General features: G+C 39.6%; 1 protein-coding gene across 3 annotated transcripts in view; it reads left to right on the forward strand.

Annotated features, from left to right (window-relative positions):
- NRP1 (neuropilin 1) overlaps nucleotides 1–25,382 on the forward strand; it is a 117,543-nt gene that overhangs the window by 86,435 nt on the left and 5,726 nt on the right. The window contains exons 10-16 of one of the 3 annotated variants that reach the window (XM_061468130.1): nucleotides 1,360–1,691; nucleotides 6,200–6,344; nucleotides 9,285–9,389; nucleotides 12,408–12,467; nucleotides 19,589–19,726; nucleotides 23,544–23,818; nucleotides 24,319–24,412. In XM_061468130.1, coding sequence (XP_061324114.1) covers nucleotides 1,360–1,691; nucleotides 6,200–6,344; nucleotides 9,285–9,389; nucleotides 12,408–12,467; nucleotides 19,589–19,726; nucleotides 23,544–23,818; nucleotides 24,319–24,412 — 1,149 coding nt within the window. The remainder of the gene's footprint in view (nucleotides 1–1,359; nucleotides 1,692–6,199; nucleotides 6,345–9,284; nucleotides 9,390–12,407; nucleotides 12,468–19,588; nucleotides 19,727–23,543; nucleotides 23,819–24,318; nucleotides 24,413–25,382) is intronic. The other 2 variants (XM_061468131.1, XM_061468132.1) reach the window with 2 other exon arrangements.

Here is a 25,382-nt window from a genome sequence, read left to right on the forward strand (position 1 = left end):
TATTTCCGCTGTGGTCTGAGTGGATAAATGAAAAAACAAACCCTAAAGACAATAAAACACTACAACCCAAACATACAGGGTTATCTGAATGTTGTTCTGGCATTGCCTTTTAGGTGTTCAGTTTAATTATTTTATAGATCCATGCAGAATACCTGAAATACACAGACACTTTGCAAATTCCTGTCTTGTTTTTCCTTCCTAAACCTCCAGTGTCTCTCTCTCAAGCCTGCTATTTATAGATAGTTCTCAGCATGTTTCCCAAGAAACAAACATACATAGCTTGCACTGCAAGGTACAAACACTTAGATCTGAAGCCTATTCAAGCATTATCATCAAAATACTATCTTGGATTAAAAAAAAACAAAGACAAAAAACAAACCAGTCACAAGCAGGAATTTTTTCTGAAGTCTTTTTTCCCCCTAGATTTAGTATTTCTGTGACTTCTACAAAATAGAAGCATTTTTATATGTAAAGTAAAAATACAAGTTATATTCGAAGAAAATGTTAATGATTTAATAGATTTACATAGTTGATTTTCCTAAAAAATACATACCATCATTTTACAGCATTTAATACAGTTCATTGGCACTGATTTTAAATAGTTCTAGAGATTATCTTTTTCTTTTTTTTTTCAGTTAAAGTGTTTCTTTAGTCTTGAAAATGTTTCTTATAACTGGTTTCCATAAAGCAGGAAAACAAGATCACTGATCACTATGTTATAGAATACCAAGTCATTCTATGAAATCTTTTCAGAGTAGATGAAGGTAATATCAGCAGAACTGCTGTTACATTCTATATTAGAAATCTCTATTTCTTGTTAGCAGGAACTTTGAACTTATATTTAGCTGGGACCATAAAAGAAGCAACTATTTGGCTTCTGTGTCATTTGAAAAAGCCTGAAAGACCAAAGAAACACAACATGAAAATCTAAAGTACAGCAGTAAATTCTAAGTTACAGAATGTATAAAAGATTTCCATTTCCAGTGTCACCAAAATTAAGGATTCTGCAACCAGGTTTTGGCTGATTTGGGAAGTTTTCTCTAGGGGAATATTCACAAATTCAGCTTTGACCGTGCACTTTTTGCCTTAACAAGAAGAATAGAAAAGAAGAATAGAATACAATTTTCTGATCCTTTTGGTTCCCATCAAGCCAGAAATACTTGTGGTATTTTGGTACTTCCTGCCAAAACTAGGGTGTGAAAGTCTGAACAAATGAAAATTATACACAAATCCAGAAAGATTATTTTGGATGTAAGAAAGAAATAAGTAATTACTCATGGTAGCTAAATTGACTGATGGGTCCTGTTTCTGTTTTGGTGCTTGTTCAGATTAACTAGTTATTTGTTTGTTTTTCTGTAGATTATCCTTGCTCTGGGATGCTGGGTATGGTGTCTGGGCTCATTCCTGACTCTCAGATTACTGCATCTACTCAAGTTGATCGAAACTGGATCCCAGAAAATGCTCGCCTCATAACAAGCCGTTCAGGTTGGGCGCTGCCACCAACTACTCATCCATATACAAACGAATGGCTTCAGATAGACCTTGGAGAAGAAAAGAAAGTGAGGGGAATAATTGTCCAAGGAGGCAAGCACCGAGAAAACAAAGTATTCATGAAAAAATTCAAAATTGGCTACAGCAACAATGGGTCAGATTGGAAAATGATCATGGATTCCAGCAAGAAAAAAATAAAGGTAAGGAGCAAAGCTCCACACTAAAAAAAAAGAAAGAGTTGCATTTAAAAGAAAAAAAGAAAAAAAGTTTTCATTAAATTTGTACCCATCTATCTCTGACCTTAGAAAAGGCAGACAGCTGGGATGAAGCCAAGCAGGAGGACTCCTAGGGCAGCAACCCTGAAGGGATGCTGTGGGAACCATCCCATGCCTGAGGGCAGGAGCTAGCCTTAGGACATTTGCCTCTCTCTGCGGCAAAGTTTTTGTTTATTCACAGCTAGCTCAAACTTTAGGTCTGACAAGGGTGGTGTGACTCTGTGGCCCCTAGGTTACTTGAAAAATACCATGTGATGGTAATAAGTAACACTGCCAGAAAAATAGTTTCCTCTGAAGTTTTTCTACTGACAGTGAACAAACTTATTTGAAACACTGGATCACTTTTCTTTTGCTTCTTTTTTGTCTGTGCAGTAGAATGAGAATAGTGTTATTTAACTCAGTGGGGTATGTGTTGGATTTCTGAACTGCCTATAGACTACTTTGAGAGCTTCACAGGCTCTCCATAATGGTCTGATCCAAGTCCTGCAAAAAGTGATGGAATTTTTGACTTTTTATTCCATCCCAAGTGAAAAGTACAATTGTACTGTCACAAGTGAAGCATCTTCGAGGTTACTTGAGAATAAAGGGTAGCTGGTTCATAGGTTCAAGAAGAAACTTCAAGACATTTACAGAGGAAGGCTTGCTGAGTTAGATTCAAAGGAAAAGAAAATGAGTGTGGCCCAGAAAACTTTCTGGGAATGTACCTATTTTGGTTTGGTTTCAAATATATGTTTTTCAGGACAGAAGTTGCACCAAGAGTTTATCTTATTTACCCTAAATCCCATTCATCAGGTCTCCCATCCCATTTTGCTGTCATTTGCATAAAGTGCATTGTTGCCTCAAAGGCCACAATCCTTTTTCAGTCTTCCTACCCTATTGCTTGAGGAAACCAGTGGGCACACAGTCATCTTCACCAACTGCTGCTGCAATACTGGGATGATCAAGGAATCATATACCATGTTGTGCCTTCAAAAGGCAAATTGGTGTGGTGCTTGGCAGATGAGAATAGAGAGTTGCTCTGTATCTCATCTGCATAAGCCTGAAAATTAGATGTAAAAGCTGTTTTGCTATATAGACTCATCCATTGGATAGACCTGTCTTTCCTGAAAGGAAAAGCTGAGTGGGCCCATGGGTTTAGGTTTTCCAGGCACATTTAGTAAATATTGGACTTCATTCTCTCGTGTTTTAATCTCACTGAATATGTCTGCATTTTCTCACTTTTCATCATTTATTTTGGGGATTAAACCTAAACGAATTCAGCCCTTGCAGTCAGCTCCTTTCTCTTGTTACCATGAGTTTTGACTTCATCATAAAGTGTGAAGAGAGTGTAAATCAACAATGGGATCTAACCATTTTCTTTCTAAAATAGATGTTGTTTTGACATGTACTTCTACACTGTGGCTCAACGAGGGAAAAAAATAATGCCATATGCTTTCAAAGCAGTGCGCCGTCTGCTGCATGGCTTTCTGTTTTCTAATACAAGCACTTGCCATCATTGTCAGAAGTTAGCAGTTTGACAAGAAAACTAGTGTGCTAACTAGTGCACCGAGCCCATCCTCGGCTTTCATCACTACTGGAAATGAACTTTCAAGATTAACGGAATGGGGAGGGTTGGAATTCAAATCTCTTGTGGCAAAATTATAATCCTTCCCAAAAATTCAAGACATTTGATAAACTTTCTTTCAAAGCACAAGTTTTCTTTAAAGAGTATCAGATAAATCCCACAATTTGAGAGTCTGAGGGATTTAAAATGTTAATACTGGAATGTAGTATTTTTAAATGTAAGTGGAGCTGTATGGGACAGCATGCTATAATGAGTCACAGCAGGAATGTGGATTAGAAACAGCCCTGTTATATGAAATGAAACACATCGTTTCACTCGCTTAAAATCTTGACTTTCAATAAAAAAAAAAATGCATTTTAAGAAAGAAAGAGCAGTGACAAGCTAAAATAACAACAGAATATGTCCAAAGGCTGAAACATTACCATGTTTCTCAACAACAATCTTGTCATCCATGCCTGCAGCTCCTTTCACTAGGACTACTGTAACTCCTTCCTCTTTGACTGACCTTATTTCTGCTGGCTTTGAATGTGCAGAATGTTTCCCTTTTAGCAAAGGAGTGAACATCACAAACCCTCAAACATCCATACAGAACCCCATTTTCATTTCAAGATCCAATTAGTATTTTTTTGTCCATAGTCTTACTCAAGCTTACTCCATAAAGTCATCTTTTTCTTTCATACTTCTTTCCTCCTTCCACTTTTTCTAGGTTTCTTTACACTTTGTCTCATAATTTCTGGAAAAAGAAACTTCTGAATATCATGCCATTTGGAACAACCTTGTTAGATTTTTATGCAATGTTTATTTTCATTTTAGAAGATGTTAGGAAAAATTTTTTTTCCTCTCACCTGTTTTGCTTCTCTTTTGTTTAGCTATTATTTATTAGAACTTATCTTTGTAATGAAGTAAAGCAATTTGTGACATAGCTTATATAAAAGACACTCACAAAGGGAAGTTTTACTGTATACTCCTCTCTTCTCCCCCAAGAAAAATATCAGTACGTGTTTTAAATGAACAGTCAAAATTGAATCACAAGCAGTTCTGCACTACAGAGGACAATGATTCAATATAATTCTAGTTGCCTGTTGAATTCTAATGTCTATGTGTCAGTACTCCAGTACTGATGTCTTTTATAAAACAGTTTTCATTATTATATGTTGCTATTAAGACTACTATTAGAAAAGAAGCAAGGATTCCTCAGATATATGTCTGTCTACTTTTTACACATAAAGTAGCATTCATTCTTTCTCATATGCTAGGTAGCTTTTCAGATCATTTGCACTATGTTGCTATTAAAATATAATAATATGTAACTCCATGTTAATTAGATCTGACAGGCCATCTCCATGTGAATTCTTGACATATGTCTTTCAAGCACAGGCAGATCACCAGGTCGACCAGTGTCCCTTGAAGCCACCTTGGGAGTACAATCTCCTCTAGAAAGTAGGAGCAGAAGAATTAATGTTGAAATTACTTTTTTAATTTAGTTATTTATAATCTCCCATCATCATTGGCTTTTGAGACTGGCAATGTAACCAACAGCCAGAAGGGGCTGTGGACCATTGGTCGATAATACAGAGGTGTACAGTAAAACTAAGCCAGGCTTTTAGGACTGCTTTGAAAATACGACCAGCAATCAGGTTTACCCATGCTGGTTTTGTGCCTTGGGAAATACAGACAGCTTTTCCCATGGCCTCTGTTTCCTCTGCCCCAAATCAATAGGTGGAGTTCATTGCATCTTGGGTTTTCTTCTCCTTCAAAACAAATAGGATCTGGTGTTTTCTTCCTGAAGAAGGCTTCATGCTTCACAGCTATGAGTTGGAAATATAATAGCACTTCTAATCTTGAATTTGAACTGTAGTTCAAAGACAAATTTTTTTCATGCTTTGCCATTTTAACTAATTTATAGGAAAAATGAAAATACTTTACTTTTACTTCTCTGTTATATACATTTCCGTATTTTGTACTTAAGATAATCCAAGTCATTTTTTACCATAAAATAAGGCAAAAATAACCCCTTTTGCCTGTCTGGGGTTATAAATTCTTCATGGCAAGGACTGTTTCTTTGTACAGTTAGTTCATTCTAAGGACCAATAGTCTCCATGGAGGCATCTGAGGTGTTGCTATAAGTACAAATTATAACTTGTTCTATATGCAAAAGATCACTGACAAGAGAAGCCTAAGGTATCAAACAAATGCCATTGAGAGCTGCACCATAGATAAAAAAGCCGGAGTGCAACTCAGAGAAGAGATTTTTCTCTGAAATATACATTTGCTGACCCTGCCTTGCCCGTTGGATTATATTGCAGTTTTGTCAGGAGGCAGCTTTCTTCTTTCTTTCTTTCTTTTTATTCTTATTCAATAGCAGGCTCACTGGAACAACTCTTGCAGCTACTGGAGTTTAATTTATGCCTTTTGAAATAACTACAACTTGTGAAACTCTGTCACTGGGGGAAATCAGATTGAAATTTTCTCTTGAATAGCTGGATTATTATTGTAACCACTTAAAAAGTGACAGGATCTTCACCTCAGCCTTTTTTTTTTCCCTGAGAAGTGTTGAAAATGTCACCCAGTTAAACCCCAGATCAGAGTGTCATTTAGAAACATGTCTCATTAAACAGTCAGCTCTTGTTATGACCCTGATGGATTGGTTGCTACTGAGTTTATGAAAAATGAAATACATTACTTTTCTGAGAAGCTTTAACTATGTATTTTCCATTCTCATTTAGGACAGGAATGCCTGACACTTATTAAGCGGTTAGAATCTAGCCTACTGCTCACCTAATTCAAAGACTAGAGAATGAAGGAAAAAAGACGATTGTTGAAAGTAGCTTTTTTTTTTCTTACAAGTAGCATTTGTCATGCCTTGTAGACTTTTGAAGGCAACACCAACTATGACACGCCTGAACTGCGGACTTTTGAACCTGTAACAACGAGATTCATCCGCGTCTACCCTGAGAGAGCCACACACGGAGGACTGGGGCTGCGAATGGAGCTGCTGGGCTGTGAACTCGAAGGTAATTGCTCTGCTAGAGATGAATGCACACTATTATTTTCATAAATACATTCTCTACTTGGACTACTGCTGAACAGTGCTGTGTCTGCACACTCAGCGTATCGGACTTTTGCTTCCGTGACTGCCATTAGTGCTGTTTCTTGGCCTAATCAGTTTCTTCTCTTCAGACATTTGAATATGCCAAGGCACAAATGTTATTCTTTCTCCCATTCCTTGCTTGAATCAGAGTGATATTCTCCACATGGTTTTCTGTTCCCTTAAGCAACTTTATGATTATACTTTCAAGAAGCATAGATCTATTAGGAAAGAATAAAGACAGGAAGTTAAATTTTATGTTACCATGATGCAACCCTGGAAGAGATGTTTTCTGAGAATGCAGAGCTTTGCACTAAATATAGCAATTATGTCCGTTGCTCCTTCAAAGGTTGTGAAAATCATACCAGACACTATGGTGGACAATGATTACTTGGCTGGACAGTGTCTGTGCTATTCCTTTAAGGGTGTAATGGGGACCTCTTTATTCCTTACAGAGCTTTACTTTTGCAATAGTGTAGGAGATGAAAGATCAGGAAAAGCAAAGTTTAGACATTTATCTTTGGACTGTGACATGAAGTCAAGCTTTAATTCTTGTTCTATAAACAATAATCATTTAACTTCATAGATAATTACAGATAACTCTAAGTGAATTTCACAATTTTATCTGGTAGATGATGGTATAGTGGCATGGCTTATAAACCACACAGCTTAACAATACACAGAACAACAAACCATGTTATGCAGGGTTTCGTATGATAGCTTGTACAGAAGTAGTTGAACAGGCTCCCAGGATGAATGGAACTGATTGCTCTGCCTCCATTTCTTTCTCACCATTTCTCTCTCAAGACAGCAAAGTGGGAGGCATTTGCTGTGAGGATTGATGAGTTCTGTGTTGATTTTTTAGTGAAGGCCAGATTGGATAATTATGCTTTTTACTTGGCCCGAAAAGTGGGGAGGTTGGGAATACTTCTTAATTCCTGCAGGAAGCCCTCATTTCCTGTGGGAATACTTAGTTCCTGCAGACTGTTTTGCTACTTGCTCAGAAAAAAGAAAACCCCTCACCTGCCTTATGTAAAATCACAACCTGCAGACAAAGTCCTTCGGCCACAGAGTTTCTGTAGCCACCTAGATATTAAAAGTGAGTCCATGGACCGCCTTACAAAAACATGCTGCTCAATGAGATGGAGGAACCAAAGAGGAGACTGACCAGGGAAAATACCTTTGCTTTTAGGCACACTGCAGCAGCAAGTACAGTTTTTCAGTGGGACACATCTTCCTGCATTTGTCTTTCTGCTATGGTGTACTTTTAAAGCTGCTCACCTGTAGGTCACCCATAGACAGGTGAGGTCAATTCCCATTTACCTGTGAGAGAACCATAATAAGAAAACTTTGTTTTATAACTGTATCTTAAGGAGGGAGTTGAATGAAGATAGGTCACTTGAGATTTATTGAGCAAGAAAGGAGTTGAGATGAGAAAAGAAGCATGGAAGTAGGCACAGACAGGAGCAGAAATCGGCTCTCCAGCAGTAATGAGCAAGGGGAAGTTTTGTGTGCTTGAAGCATCCCATGGGGCTTATATGAAATGATGGCAGAGGTGTAGGCAAGCTTCAGGCTATGCAGGGGCATGAAGATCAAAATAAGAAATTTAACTGGATGTGGAAAGCTAGAAGAAGTTCCCAGAGGGTTTTCAAAGCAATGTGGGGAACAAATGCTCTCTGCATAATTCATAATACTTACAGAACTTCTTCGGTAACTAGGGATAGATTGCACCTGTAAAGCATAGGTCCAGGTCCTAAAGAGCCATGTTTCATTCCAGAATATAGCTACTAAAGAAACTACAGTCCCTCCTGACATTTTCAGGCCAAAAAGTCATTGTATGTGATTTTATGTGGCCAGCAGGCCCTGGGGGCCTTGGTAAAGGGCAAAGAAGAATCTGAGAAAGGGATGCATTATTTCATAGCTTATAATGAGAGGAAAAGATTGTTAATGAAAATAACAGTAGGTTAGAATAGACAAAAGCCTGGATCACAATCCCAGAGTGGTTATAATAAGCCAAGGAACTATACGTGCAGCATGAAACATAAACCTAAACATAACACCAAGTATCTTTATCCAGATTTTCCAGATGTGGTATATTTTGCAGATACTGAGGTATAGATATATTTTCTCAAGCTTTTAACTCTAATAACAAAGGTCAGACTTTTATTGGTTATACAGCAGCTACCGGAAAGTCATCACCAGTGAGAAGCAGGCAGGTGGCCGGGAGGGATGACTGACATCACTGATGTCTTATTTATAACTTCAATGAAAACAAAAGACACTCCTTCCAGTTCTCCTTATTGAGCACAAAGTAATTCTACATCACACTGCCTTCCTGCCACTGTTACAGGGACTCTGCTCAGACATTTCCTCTCTCACATGTGCTCTGCAGAGAGGTCTTCGGCAATGTGGTGAATGAAGGAAAATTGCCACTTTAGGCATGCACCCCCCTGACTCCTCTGTGCAGGCCTAATCACAGAGATTTTGGTCTGGAACAAAATGATGGATTTTCTACCTCACCACACCTCCAAAAACTCACATTCTGCCTTGCCAGGCTTTCACTTGTTGTTGGTTCCTTTTTTGGTAGGAACAACAAATACTCATCAGCCAGTGGACAGGCCATCAGGGGCTTTTACTGCCCAACTCTGCGCAGCCCTTGAGCTCAGACATTGCAGAGTGCCTCAGTGCAAGGAGGCAGAACAGATATATCCCATTGCAAAGAAATACTAACTAACCTGCAAAGTAAAGTTGCTTCATTCCTGAGATATATGTGAAGACAGCATATGGTGCTCATCAGAATTTTCTTGCCACTTGCGTGGTGATTCTCTAGCACATGTTTTAACTGAATGACTCGATTTTGTTTCAGCTCCTACTGCTGTCCCTACCGTTTCTGAAGGCAAACCCGTGGATGAATGCGATGATGACCAGGCAAACTGTCACAGTGGCACAGGTGATGACTACCAACTGACAGGTGCAGAAACCATCCTCATTTCATTGCAGCTTCACTGTAGCTCATATCCATCACCAGTTACCAGCTAAATGTTTGCACTGATTTAATCACTCAACATAAATGGACATTGGTATGCAGTTCGCATTGTCAGCGCTGTCAAAACATAGGCATCTGCCTTTTACATATGACAATACTTTTGATTGTTTTCTCAGCTATGTAATTTTTGAAGCAAATAATAGTGCCTAGCTGGAAGAAAGGACAATTTTTTAAGCAGGAATTGTGTCTAATCAAATGTCCTAATCAAACTTTTTCTTACTAAGAAAAAAGCTGGACAAACCTTTTTAGGTTTCTTGTCTGAGACTAAAGAACTCAAAATGAAATATTGTTTAGGTTCAAGATATGTATATGCTTCCAAACCTAAAATTTAGTATAGGACTCAAATCTCAGCCCCAAACCTTTCCCAGACAGGAAAAAAAAAAAAAGAAAGAGAATTATTTCATCAAAGCATACTCACACATAGACTGCCAGATGTATTTCCATGAGCTTCCCCACTAACACTGCATTACAGCCACAGAGAGAATAATGTTCTCCAAGCTGCCATCAGTAACAGAAAGATAGGAGGGAGAGACATAACAGAGTCTGCATATGGAGCAGAGGAAGCTTGCTAGTGTCTGTATTTTTCCACTTTTGCACAGAATCGCTGGCCTTCTGAGAGACCTGACACCGCAGCACTAAATTTTTGATCTCTTCTTGGAGGTCACTTGCTCTGCAAAGCTCTGGGCGTGTTTGATGAGATCTTCCTGTAGCAAATCTATACATCTACAGTAATTGAGCTTATTTTTGGACACAGTGACACAAGTTATTTCATCACTGCACCTTAGTATGATTATCTAATAAATGTTTATTGCTTCTTATATCCATGATATAAAATAGCATTAAAATCTGGCAATAGCTGTCCAAGAGGACGTTGGGAAACCTTAGGTAAGAGAGACGCTTTTCGGAAGGTGCCAAGTAGACCATCAGACAGCAGATATAAATGAAAGTGCTGTTTCAGCATCAAACCCTTTCCGGCCTTTGCCGATGTCTTCTGTAAATTCATGTTGCAAATCATAAACTGAAAAACAGTTCTTGAGTGGAAAAGGCACGGCATGGTCACTGTCACTGCTTTTCAAATCAGTGTTCCACATGAATCTTATTCTTTTTGAAAACATCCATGCAGGGAGTCTGATAAAATAGTCAGTATTGTGTTAAGGCAACTCAGAAAGCTTTCAGTGTTACTAAGCATTGTAATTTATTTACTTTTCTGAAAGGCAAGAGCCAGGTCAGGAAACACTGGGGCTTCTTGCAAAGCCCTACACTGAGAGGGCTGGCTTGCAAAGCCAAGTAAGTAGAGAAGTATTTCACATAGATGGAGGCTGTGTCAGGGGAAGGAGACAGATCTATATAAACACCTTGCCTGTTCAGTCATAGTCTCTGCCCTTCAAGAAGCTCATGACTGCATCCAACATGCCTCTTAGAGAAAGCTTGGAGCAGATGAAACTCCTGGCAATTTTTGCAGGTTGTGCTTAGGTTGTGCTTAGTTTATAATCTCTAAAACAATGGAACAACCACCAGCCTTTCTGAGCACCAGTTCTTCTGGGGAGCTGAACCTATTTTAGTACTAAAATTGAAAATTACTACATTGCCCTTCTACAAATGTGCACACACGTTCATATAATTTATTACTGTACCACTTAGAAACCCTGAGCAGTGCATGCCCAGTTGTTCTGGACACTGCAGGAACACTGCATTGTGCTTATGATGTTACTTGTAACACTAAAATGCACAGAAGTGATTTTACCAATAATTTCTATGTAAATATTCTTTTATTCCTCCAAAATGCTTGGAAGGGAAGTATGTAAATCTCGGGGCCCATTAAGGATAGCAGGGCAGTGCAGAGAGGATTTTGTCAGTCCCTTACCCTCTTTTATCCTCTCCTGGTGCAAGTGTGGCAGCCTCGTTCTCATGGGTGAGACAGTTAAGAGTCACTTTCCTGCTAGCTCTTGCACATATGTGAGTATCACAGTGAAGACTCCCTTGCAATTAACTGTAATTGTGCTGTAGGCCGGATTCCTTCCTGCTCTATTTGGACCCCATACAGAGCTACTCTATTTGTGTGGCTTATAGCATTTCCCATCAGATCATTCTCACCAACATAAAGCTGATATAGCTTGGGCATTCATTCTCATTGGAAACCATCATAGTCATCCTTTCTATAACGCTTTAAGCATTTGCTTCCTGTAGAAAAGAAAAGCCATTGACTGGTAATCAGCACCCCGCTGCGCGTTTATAATTGTGCTAATTTACTTTTTGTTTCCTTTATCAATATGAGGCTTGCTTTAAAAAGTCAAGTATTTTTAAAATATCAGTTAGTGAGCTTAGGAGAGGTTTATGACCCCACTCACCTCCTGTTCATTTGCCTGAAGAAGAAGACAAAGCGGAAGTCCTCAATTTCTCCTGTTTTTTGAGACAGAAGTGAAACCTGCCTTCGACTATACCCTAAAGTTGGGCAATTCCCAAGCTTCTCTCTTGTGAGCTGGTCTCACAACAGAGCTATGAAACAACACACAGGGAGGACCCAACATGGCAGGAGCTAGAGGACCTCATGTCACTGATATGAGAAACAACATGTCAAGGGTGAATGCACAAACTGGTGACTGTTAGGAGTGCTATGGAGGTCCATCGCTGACTTCCCATGTGATCAGCAAATCAGTGTCTATAAAACAAGGATGGCCACTGGGACATGGCGAGGATTGATTAGTTGGTGTTTGCAAGGACTCCAAAGATATACAGCTTTATTAATGATGAGTTCTTGTTTTCTTTTTTGGTAAAGGAAACCAGATCTTTAATGTCATATTTTCATGCTTAAGCTCACATACTCAGTTACCTACATGTCTAATACAGACAGTAATATTTCAGATTTATATATAGGATATTCCCAATGACTGCTGTGTCCTTATTGTGTCCCATGTATCGTGATACACATAATTTCTTTTCCAGGTGGTACTACATTGCTGAATACAGAAAAGCCAACAGTAATAGACAATACATTACAACCAGGTAAAAAAATATTTTTTCTTATTAAAAACATAATAAATTCCATACCCAAATTTCATGCCAGAGAAAAAATAATGAATTGCAGCACTTCCTGACTTCCCATTCCATAGAAGTCTCTGAAGTAAAGAAGCATCTGGTCTCTCAGCTCTGTGCAGTAAATATTTTATTCCTTTCATCCACATGTAGAAACAGCAGAGAACAAGATTTCCTTCTGCATCAGCAAATGCCAAATGCTGACAAAATTAAACTAACTTAATCACACAGTGCTTAACATGCCATGTTTAAATGTGGCTTGTCAGTGACACAAAGTATGTTTGCAAACACCAGGAAAACAAAAACAGAGCCACACAGGCCCCCTTGCTATTAATGTCCATGGTTTTACAAAACTGAGGCAAGTAAAGTTTGCCAGTTTCCTTCACCAGGGAGCTGGCAGTTTTACAATATTGTTTTCTAGCAAGTTTTCTCAAAATGGGGTTACATAAACTGCTACCATGAACTTGAAAAGGGAAAAAGAAGTTGTCACTGGCAGCAAGTCCTTTTTATTTAATCAATGCAGTAACTAGCAGCTTTTAAAATCCTTAGTTTGCTGCTTCCGCAGATTTCATACCACTTTTGTAATATCCTGTGCAATTTACTGTGACTGGGGGGAAGGATAGATTTGGGCAGAAAACCCAAACTCCAAAAACTGGGAGCACCAGTTTAAAAGGCTTTGCATTCATAATTGTGGAGCAATAAAGAGGTCAGTTTTCAGTTACTCCCATTTCCTCCATTAAAGCACAGGCAGGCAGAGTCTTGCAAGTGATTTATTAACAGGGCGGCTAAGTGTTTATCATTGTTTCCTCAACCATATGACACAATCCACTCTCACTTCAAGGCACTAATAATGCAAAAATTTTCTAAAGGACACTGATGGTGTCAACCTGATTAACAGATAGATCTGACTTATCTCAAGCACTGTTCTCAGCTTCTGCATTCTGATATTGCAGAGGCAAATGCTTTTACTTCCCTCAAAATTTGTCTCCAGGGTTGTCCAGTTGGCTTAGTCAGCACACACTATATCTAGCTCTGCCCTGCTTTATGAGCAGAGGGAGATCATGGAGTACTGGTGCAGTGAGAAACGTGACAGCAGACCGGTCCGCCCTTGTGGGACACCTCTCCTCCACATTGCTCTTCCATTGCTGAAGGGCTGGAGGGCTGCCGGTGGGCCACAGTTTGGAAAGGTGTGGGGGATGAAAAGGAAGAAAGGGTTCTGTGCAGTGGTTTTAGAGTAAAACATTTTAGGTTTATGCCTGAAACGATCTTTTAGCTTTCTATTTGCTGCAATGAAGGATTTTTCACAGGCTTCTTTTACTATCTTCTTGCATTTAAACAAATTGCACATTCATAAGGTGCCTCCGTGCAATGCAGTTTTCATCCATCCTCCCCAGAGCCAGTTGCATTTGAAGGTTTTGTTTAATCCCCTTGGCATGGGTGGGACTCTCCAGTAACAGATAGACTTTCTGCCAGAGATTAAGATATCCTCATTTTCTCTCCTTACTTCCCTCCTGCACCACCTTTGCCTGTGACGAGCCAATTTTTTTTCTCTATTAAAGGAGTCTTCGAGGTTCCCTTCAGAGCATGCCAATGTTACTTCCCTGCATTGTGCTGGTAGGAACTGTTTCCTTCAAGGGAATAAGGAACAAGTTCACATCCCAGACTCCAGGCTCCCACATGGCAGCACATTACAAAGATCATAGATAGAGATCAGTCAGATGCTAATAAATAGGAATAAGGTTTCCAGAATCCCCAGTTTAAGACATAAAGGTTTCCAGCTGCTTCATAATCCTTCAATGAAAACCAGCCAGAATACTCCCAAAAAGGGACAAGACAGAAATTGCCCTCAACATGGGAAATCCCTCCCAGCATGAAAGTGGTGTAAGCATTTCCTTCTGCTAAAGGGGCATGGCTGGACCTGGCTGGCACCATGAAGCACATCAGAGCAAGGGGGCATGCAGCTGGGAGCAAGAGTCTGCTATGGCAGTCATGGATAGCGTAGTTTAAACTGGCCTTAAAGTTACACAGCTGATCAGGGACCCCCTGGCGCTCAGCTTTCTGAGGGTAAGTGCACTCTAGGTCTTTCAGCTATTCTCAAGCTGAATAAAGTACAAATTTAACATGCCAAGCACTAAGCCTTCAGCTTCAGCCTTAATTCCATCTAAGGACTGGTTTATTTTAAGATGTTAGTACACCTCAAGGTAAATGACAAACTCCAAGCTAAAGTGCTATTCCAGATCACTTGCCAATTGCAGGCTTCAGCAGGTAGCACTGCACAAGCTACAGCATGTTGGTGCTGGCCACAACAGCTTGTCCCACAGTGACTGGGGACAGAGATTTACCAGTAACAGCACCTGCTGTGGCACAGGTACTTCTACAAAAGTTGGTAACACCATGTATCACTGCCTTTCTTCCTGCATTTAAGCCTGCAAACACCCCTAATCTTGTTCTCCCAGACTAACATGCTTGTGTGTGTCAAAGCCTGAGATTATCCTGTTCCAACCAGCTTTCGTACACTATAGAAACAGTTAAAAGCAAATAGCTGGAAAGCCTTGATGTATAAGCAAGCTTTCCATCAAGGAGACTTCTACAGTTCATTTCAAGGGGACTGAATTGTAAGAAAATAAAAAAGAATGATGATTTCAAACTGTTAAAAATGTTTAGAGGTTTGGATTTTTTTTCAAGATAGGATCTACTTTCCTCCTCAAAGGGAAAAAATGCCTTTAACAAATCTGTCAAGGTAAATAACTTTCAGGCCTCAGTCCTAAGACTCACCAACATCTAATCTTTATGAATGCATCTTTTTCAATTCCAAAGGACTATTTTAAATGCTTGACTCTCAGCTGTTTACATACAGAGTAAGCTGTTCATTTACGTTATGTGCTCTCAGCATGTAAGCTCAGTCCTTTTGTAAAGCAGACTGTTCGAAAATTATCTTCTTTTTCACACATGTAATAGCTATTGCAAAAAAATATAACTAAGACATCCTGAGGTTAAAATGTATGCTAAGAAATCATTTAAAGGTATGATTCTCATTTATGGCAAGAACTTTGCATCAATAAAGGGATATTAAAGCAGTTATCGCTTACTGTCATTTAAGGCAATTCTGTGCTGCCAGCATAAGTCACATAGGAAGGTGAAATGCAAATATGTATCAGACCCAATATACCACTTTGAAGTGGTCCAAATTATGTTTGTAATTTCCCATTTTAATGTTGATTTACCCTTTGGTAAGAGCATCCTATTGAGAATTTTCATAGCATCTTTAATGCCATCATGCTCCTTCTTGCCTCATGTTGGAGGAGTTATAAAAATATGTCAAAGTCTGTGGGCCACGAAAGATTAATGGACTTGGAAGAAACTCACTCAACTACATTTTCGAATTACTTTCTTGTTCATGTGCAGTAATGGTTCCAGATGTGAGCAAGATGTGGTCAAGAAATACAGCTGTTGGTTATTGTTTGAGAGGACAAATCTGTTTTAATTCAGTATCACGTACCCTACATTTAGAAGAAGGCATATGGGTTTTCATCACACCTCTGTCTCAAATTCTCATCTGAACTGCTGCTATGTGATTACATAATGGCTGGTTTTCTTCATCTCTCAATACACACAAATACAGAGATCAATCACCTATGGGCAGGAGAATTATCCTAGCAGGGTAATGAGCCAGCAGTGCAGAGGGAGCCCACCGAATGCTAGTCTCCCTACTTTTCTTCCTTCCACGAGGGCTGCCAAGCTATAGTTCAAGGACAAAGAAGAGGACAGATTGCTTGTAGTTTACTGTGAGCTACTGTATCAGCCCCCTGGGATCTTTAATAGAAATTTTGAACTCTTTGCTTTTTGCTGGAGCAGATCCATTGTCCAGACGACTAATGAACCTACCCTGATGCTACAAGTGTCTATTATTAATTAGCTAGCAGGTCTATTTTTTCGTTTTATGGGTCCCTGGGTGAAGCACTGGAAGAGACATAAGAATAGACAATAAGAGATGGCATGTTTAAGGAGCCCATAAAATAAGAGCACTCTGAAATTCCTTGCCTTCGACCTTCAATCCCATGGCTGTGATTGTCTGAGGAATATATTGACGCAATCACTTTTAAGAAAACAATAGAAACCAAGCAAGAAATAGCTAACTGAGAGCAGGTGAGTGCTCAAATTCTGCTCAGTTTCAGGGGATTCTTATTAACTTCTGCATGGAAAAGAAGTTCACTTTTATGCTACAGCATGCTATCTCTTGAGTGCAAAGCCAAAGAACACTGGCATGGCCAAAGCATACCAGACCTACGCTCTTTGCCAATTTCCTGGACTAGATATATTTCAAAGGGAAGTGTAAGAAATTCCTTATTAGATGGTGCTGTGAAATTTATCTCTGTTTTAAAACTATCCTTCTAATCCCAATGTTCAGAGCTGGCTTCACACCACGAACGAAAAGACTTTTGTCATTCCCTCCATTTCAGAATTAGCAATTTAATTCTGGATTTTTTCCTTATCCATTTCAGTGTCCAGTTCTCTTTGAACTGTGTTCAGCCTTAGCAGCATTTGAGGGAAGGAAGTATCACTCACATCATATGAGATATTTTTTTTCCTTTGATCCACATTGAACTTCACTGGATATCTCACAGTTCTATGAAATGGAGAAAACAGAATAGTATAATCTTCCTTCTCTGGATTCTTCACCCATTTGCATACTTCTGCTGTGTCTTCTGCTATTTATTTTTATTCAGAATTGAATGATACCAGTCCTTTCAATCTCTTTGTGCTATGTGCTCATTTATGCTGTGTGATATCTTCAGATTGATGTGATCTGTCTACCACTGTTCTCCTTTCTTGTGGTTTGAATACCACAAAAGTTATCACTAGCTTTGCATGATATAATCCTTTGGGATTAATAAGATTAATTTTGTTTTACGCTTTCTAAGACCTTTTCTAAAGTTCTGTTTCATGGCTCTGATGTCAAAGCCATGCAATATAGCTCTCCTAGGCCTCCTTGACAATGAAAGGCTATTTTTCACAAACTTAAAAACCTTTAATTCTTTTCAATGTCACTCTGGTTCTTTAAAATATCCCCTTGATTTTCAGATGTCCCCTTTTGGGCAAGATGCCTTTGATCATGGCCCCATTGTCTAGGAAAAAAAATATACTGAAGAAAGAAACATAATGGATTGCTTTTCTGCACTCATGTGCACACAGGCCGAGTTCTGCCTCTTCAGCGTTCTGAGGCCAAAGAGAGATTATTCAGCACGATCTGCCCCTTTCCTAGAGAGGGCCAGGTCCTCCAGGAAACATGTTTTCTCCATATTGAATCCCCTTTCCAGACATTATCTGTTTAATTCATTTGTTTCCAGCTAGCGTGCCACATTCGTGACAATGTGGAGCAGACCCCTCTGGAGGCCAGCGGGAGGGAGGGGGGAGGCAGGCAGGATGGGGCAGATGAAAGGAAGGAGCAAAGAATGAGGGCTTAGTGAGAAGAAATGCCACAGTACAGCCGACGTATTAACAGGCAGAGGAGGAGGGCAGGAGCTGCTGTATGCTCAGACCTCTCTGATGACAGAAAGACATTTTGTAGGGGCCAGAGGGGAGAGGTCATAGCAGATGCAATGCACAAATCCAGTGAGTTGAGCTAAAACAGTATCCAGGAGCAAGAACTCACCAAACAAGGAGACAGTAGGCAAGGAGAGAAGGATAGATGAACTCTTATTATGTCCATTCTGTCTCAACCTCCTCACCTGAGGTTTTGTCTGTGTTGATAAAATGATCATTCTAGTTTACTTTTCATTAAAATCTGGGTTGTGAGTTCAAAAGCCTTTCCAGTTTTCCCTGCAGAGCTCACTATATAGAGGAGGTCTTTGCCCCTTCAGACCATAAGAGCTCCACCTCAAAGCCACAGGTCCCAACACATTTCCCATATTTCTCCATATTTTCCCACAATAAACAAAACACATTCTAAGGCTGCATTATCTTTCCTGGGTTTTTTTTTTTTTTTTCAGTAATGGGCAAGAAACACAATTCTTCCCTTAGAGCTGATAGTGATGGGAGCACAAAGTCCTTTGTTCTTAGTCCGTACTTGCACAAAGCATCTCATTAAAGTAAACCTAAGTTATTCTTTTAATAAGGCATGATTAATGCCTGAGAAAAGACTAAAGGATTTGGTCACATTGCTGTGGTAAGGGTATTGCTCTACTGGGAATTGTCCTTGATCAAGGTGAGGTAAAAGTTCATGCCAAAAGGGTAGGAACCAAAAGTCCAAAAGATTTCAAACTGCTTCTGAAAACAAGAAGTGCAAGGGATTTAGGTGATATCTTTGTATAATCTTTCCATTCAAATTCCAAGTTCTACTGAAGAAAATAAGCTACTATGTATTAAACCTTTGGGCAGAATTGAAGAGAAGCTGAAAACAAGATATGATCTCATTCTGATCATAATACCAGACTTCCCTTGTTTTACGTGGAGCTTGTTTTGAAGCTTATTTTGAGTTCATTTGGCAATCAGCCACATTTGTCCCTTTTCTGTCTCAATTTGTTCATTTCAATGCTGCCATCTTGTGGGCTTACTTAACTGCCTAAGACGACGCTGAAATAAGTTCCTTGCTGAAGCCACATACCATATATTTAACCAGAAATCTCTTCCTGCCAAGGACATTCCATTAGTGTTTCTTCCCTTTCTTATTATTGTCCAGATCTTATACTGAGTTGCTGCAAAATGTTGTATTGTTATGGTACAAATAAATATTGACAATTCAGAAAATTCATGTGATAAGAAAATTCACCTGATAAGAAAGCCAGAGCTTTCTTTTTGAGTCATTTGTTATAGCACAGTTATCAGCTAATGTGGCCAAATCAAAAGAACTAATCTAGCCACAAAAATCACAAAATATGGGTCATAAAAAAAAAAGAAACAAGCTTATAATTTACTAGAAATAGACATTCTTCATCTATTTCCCAGCACAGCTAGTCTTACTGTGGCTTCTCAGTTTCAAAGAGGAACGGTTCTGTTAATGGTCAAATGCATGTGTTTAGTTTTGAAGTACAAAATCTGAATTATGAAATTAATAACTGCATTTCATCCCTCCTTTACCTCTTCCCTTGTAGAGCTGCCACTATACAACTTCAACTGTGCCTTTGGCTGGGGATCCCAAAAGACTTTGTGCCACTGGGAGCACGACAACCAGGTGGATTTAAAGTGGGCAATCCTGACCAGCAAAACTGGGCCAATTCAAGACCACACAGGTAATCATGAGTTTATGATTTAGCTGGTTTACATGGGAAGAGGTTGTTCTGTTTAATACCAACATGCCCTCCAAAACCACAGGCATTTGAATTATACCTAAGACATGCAGAGTCACGAGGATGATTCTCTAGGCAACCTCATCTGTTATATGTAGTCACAAGTGACCATAATTGTTCTTTCTGTTGTGAAATAGAGATCGTTTATTGTCAGGAATTGAAGATATTCCCTTGCCTTTGGATAACAATCAGTCTGGGGCAGAAAAAAAGATCTGAATGACCAATATTCTGCCAACATCACTTGCCAAATGATACAGTCACAAACAGACCTCACATTATTCCTGTTTGTGGTTACAGGGACTGCCCACCACAGAAAGGTACTGTAAGTGAAACTTCCCAGATGGACAAATTTCCATGCCCCCTCCTCTCCAGCAGGAGTTATAGCTTGCAGGATTATAGCCTGCTATCCCTTCGCTCACACACAGTTTTTCCAGAAATATCACCCTGGGAAACTGATTGGTTGGTTTTGTGGTATCTAACTCATGGCTCTGCATAATTAGGCAATAAATACACTGCTGGCTAGTGGAGAAGGAAGGGCATTATGTGACCTGCACAGCTTCTTGCTTTAGTGTTCTCACTTGCATATGTGCAGATTAATCGAATGTGTTGAGATGAATCTCCCTTCCCACTTCTGCAATCCTTTTGCCTAATGAGAATGACAAGGAAATTAGACAAAATTGGACTTTTTAAATTCTGAGACACTTTCAATTGAATCTTAAGACAAGTACAGTAGTTTCAGGAAAAAAAAAAACTTATAATACTTTGACTATAAATGGCATTGTACAAATAAATGGCATCAAATTAACTAAATGCAGTTAGCTGAAGGCTGTAATGGTGGAAAAATTGATGTGGAGTAAAGTGAAATGGCTCAGTAGGATCTGACATTGAAAGGAGGTTAAAAGCTATGTTAGCCAGAGACTGACAAAATCTAAAAGGCATGCATAAGTAAAGCCCTAATTAAGACAATGAAGACAGAGTTCCTGACCCAGCACTGCAATAATATTCTGGAAATGAGAGCTACCTGCACTTTGCCATGAAGGATTATAGAAAGGCTGAACCTGTCTTCAATCAAGAGATGAAGAAATTATGTTCTTCAAATGAGTTTTTGTTGTTTCCACAGGGCCCTGCTACTGCAGAAGACTTACTTGTTCCATTAGCTGTAGCTTCAGTAAATCTTTCAGGCAGCCTCTTTTACTCCTTACTGCACTAACTTCCAATATTTTCCAAATTTTCCTTCAACTCTAAGGGCATCTTCACCTGCCAGGTTTGCCATTCACCTGCCAGCAGGTACAGAATGAATGGAGGTGGGTGTGAACGCAGACCATGAGCAGTTTGAATAGCACTGATGTCTCAAACAAGCCCCTCAATGTCCTTGCTATGCAGCAAGGCTACCCTATATATTGGGAGAAGAGCAGTGAGCATCTCCCAGGCACATCTTTCTCTCAGTTGTACATGTATAAAGCTGAAGAAGTGCCACAGAACTGATCTTCAACAGCAATTGCTTTAAGGCAGCAGGATATGCTGTATGTCACTTCAAATTATACATGTTATGATTAAATCTGACCAGAGTTAGGTCTTCCAACTGAGACAGCCATCCTAATGCTGTGATTATCTTCATTTTTAACTCCCTTTGGATTTCCCTATCACCATTCTCTGAGGGTATTTGCAGGTGTTGTTCTGCTCTCTGCATAGTCATAAAGCTGGAAACAACACACTCCTCTTCAAGCACACTCACTCAAGCACAGTCACTCCTGCTGAAGAATGTGGACAAGATATTACTGCATTAAGATAGAAAAAGGGAAAAAAAAAAATAAAAGCAAGCTAATTTTGGGGGGCAGTTTAACATCATTTTCCCCTATAAAATTTTTATCAAAGAACAGACACTTCCACACACATATTGGCCAGGATACCTCTGTTACACCTCTAACAGCCCACAGAAAAATCAAAACAAAAGGCCTTGTGTCATGTTAGAAGAAATATTTGTCTTTCTCATTTATTAGGCTCATTATTTCCAGTTCCTGTGTTTAACCCACTCTTCTTTGTTCCTGGTTCACCTTTACTACCCTGTCCTTGTTATGCTTCCCAGAGCAGAAGTGCTCATCTTCCCTTCTTCATTGGCGCATTGCAATCCAGCAAGTCTCAATTCAAAAATATCTTGTATAAGCAAAGATCAATGGTGAAAAAACACCTTCCAAAATATCTTTTGCCTCTTTGTACTTTTGTTTAAGCATTGGTATAAGCAGATATACGTACACTTATTTCACCAGTTGAGGAACTGAATTTCTTATTCTCCTTCCTGATTTCAAAATAACTTTATACCAATGCCAGTAAATGCTGTCTCCATCCTTTTGTGTGAGTGCATTCCACATGCAATCTATTCTTACACATACTGGGATGAACTTCATATTTTTCCACCATAATTGTCTGCAAAGAAGCTGTTCAAAAGCTGACTGGAATGGATGTCTGGCTGGTGAAAATCAGAAGCACTTCTCTGTAGTCAGTACCTTACTTTACTTAGCAATTTTCTGTTACCAAACTAATCACACTCCCATGTGCTTCTGTTCCTGCATGATTAAGCAAGTCAGTTTCCAAGTTAAGTGTACTAGGTGTTCAGATTTCAACCTGTATAAATCCATTATACTCTTCAGAAAATACGAGCCATAATCTCACTCTTTCAATAAATGGCTCATAAATAAACAGACCCTAATATATTATTACAAAAATCAAGGGAATAACCATGCCACCATTCGTGACTCTATATAGGAACACTGTTTAGAACTCAGTTCCTGATCTCTGACAATGACAGTCCAAATCTATTTTATCCTCCAGTGTTCTTCCCATTCTAATCTCACCTTCTCAAACACAGATTACTTTAAACAGAGATTAAAAATAGCTCTTTGCACAATTAGTATAGAGTAGGCCCCAGGGAGTTCTGTCTAGCCTGCTGAACTAGGGCTGGCTGTCCTTAGGAGGTGCATGCTGACTAATGGAGCATATGCTGTTGCATCAAATGTGCTTTTGCCTTCTTCCCTGAGCAAAAGCAGATGCTTTGTGTGTGCCACATAGTGAACATGTTACAGTTCACTCTCTGCACAAATCATCCCAGTGAACAGCAATGGAGACTGCCAGAAGAAATCATAAAATCGTAAAATCATAGAATCATAGAATGGTTTGTGTTGGAAGGGACTTTTAAATTAAAGGTCATCTAGCCCAAACCCCCTGCAGTGAGCAGAGACATCTTCAAATAGAGCAGGTTACTCAGAGCCCCTTTAAACCTGACCTTGAATGTTTCCAGGGATGTGGTATCCACCACCTCTCTGGGCATCCTGTTGCAGTGTTTCATCACCCTCATTGTAATAAACTTCTTCAATCTCCCCTCTTCTAGTTTAAAACCATTACCCCTTGTCCTATTACTACAGGCCCTGCTAAAAAGTTTGTCCCCACCTTTCTTATGAGCCTTCTTTAAGTTCTGAAGGCTTGCAATAAGGTCTTCCCTTCTCCAGGCTGAACAGCCCCAACTCTGTCAGCCTTTCCTCACAGGAGAGGTGTTCCATACTTTGATCATTTTTTCTTTTTTTTGGCCCTCTCCTTATAGCACATCAGCTTTCCTGAGCTTCCAAACCAACATACTCCAGTTCTTGGTTTTGAGGCTTGACCCATGGGCATGGAAAGAAAGCAAAATGATCGGGGGTGGTTGGGGCTTCTTAGGCAGACAAAATGAAAACTAGTGGCTGTTCCTAACACAGTCCTTCTGTCACAGTAGGAGATGGCAATTTCATTTACTCGCAAGCTGACGAAAGCCAGAAAGGCAAAGTCGCCCGACTGCTCAGTCCCGTGATTTACTCACAGAACTCTGCCCACTGCATGACTTTCTGGTACCACATGTCCGGTGCACATGTCGGCACCCTGAAGATCAAGCTGCGGTATCAAAAGCCAGATGAGTATGACCAGGTGCTGTGGACCCTGAGTGGGCATCAGGCAAACTTCTGGAAGGAAGGACGCGTTCTTCTTCACAAGTCTGTGAAACACTACCAGGTAAGCTTGGCTGCTCCTCACTGAGCTACCAGAGCTGAGGCCAGTAAGACCTTGCTGGCCGTGTTTTGCACACCGTAGAGGAAGATGTCAGTGAAGGATTTATGCAGACAGTATTATACCTACAGATCAGATGCTGTTCTTGTGACAGTAATAATAGTGTCGTATTTCATGGTCTCTCAGCTGACAGTGATACAAGCAATTTGTTATTGAAGACCAAGTAAATACTTTAGAAATTATTTCTCATCTGTCACAAAACTGCATTCTTGCTACAGTTTTTCTCCTGATGTAAAATTCTTTAATGAAGTCTGACATTATATAAATTCACATTTGCATATATAAGTTCATAAAGGCATGCAGTGCAGATTGGCAGGTCACAATCGAGGTACACGTAGATGTGGCATCATGACAAGTGAAGATGTGTGTTAGCAACTAATTGATATATCCTGAATGCTGCAATTGTGTATTAACATGAAAATGTGAGCATTGTCTTATTTTACCAGGTGGTTATTGAGGGAGAAATTGGAAAAGGAACTGGAGGAATTGCTGTGGATGATATTAAAATTGACAGCCACGTAGCACAAGAGGACTGCCGAAGTAAGTATGGATAGCAAGAACATCTCATCCAAAACATTTTTTATTTTGTTTTGATTGCTGGTTTTATTTGTGAGAAAGTGATAGATGATTATTGGCTGTATAAGAGGTTTTGCACTGAAAACATCCTGATCTGACCCATAATTTTGTTCATAGTAAGTGCCACTGGTGTCATCTTAGCAATCCACCAACTACAGTATTTTTGATCAGAACAAGCATCCTACTGACATGGGTTACAGCATGTTCACGTTCTTACATCTCTCCCGGTATTTTTTATTGCTCTCCTCTTTAAATTTCTCTGCTTTTCCTAATGCTCTTTCCTGTTTTAACTAATGTTCAGGATCCAATTTCATTTCTTTGCCTACTTGCTTAGTACCAAGCTTACTTGAGTTCTACTTTAAAGGACCATATCAAACCCTTACAGGATACACAGATAGGTTGAAAAGGTCCCTACACCGTCCTCTGATGTCCTGCAATTCTGAGTTTGCTATGACTCATTTGCTGTGTTTACTAGCTCCCAGACATGTGGGACCCAAAGTAACGTTAGAACATGGCCTTTTCTACATCTGAGCCAGGCTATTCCTCAGATGCTATTTGAGCCCTTTTATTTCTGGCCGGTCTTGAGTTATTCCAGTCACTGCTGATCATAGGTACATTGCATACTGCACATAATTTGGCAGTAGCAACCCCAGATAAACAAAAGCAATTGAACCCTATCCTTCATGATGGAGATGAAGCAATGACTTCTATGTAGGAGAGGGAATAGAACTGAGAGCCCTCAGCATTAGGAAGGTAAACTTATGCCATGCAAGCTGGCAACACAATTGAGAGCAATAATAGAGGGTGTTCCTCACCTTCTGTAGCTAATATCCTTTTGAGGGTAACATGACAGACTTCAGCTACATTGTAATTTCACTGCAGGGTGAGAAAGCTGTACAATATCTTTTTTTATCACACATTCCATCCTCTGTGG

This window comes from Pezoporus flaviventris, unplaced genomic scaffold (genome assembly GCF_033815535.1).
Source record: "Pezoporus flaviventris isolate CSIRO_AGI_PZ_B2104156 unplaced genomic scaffold, CSIRO_AGI_Pfla_v1 ptg000047l, whole genome shotgun sequence".
In the NCBI taxonomy this organism is placed as follows: domain Eukaryota; kingdom Metazoa; phylum Chordata; class Aves; order Psittaciformes; family Psittacidae; genus Pezoporus; species Pezoporus flaviventris.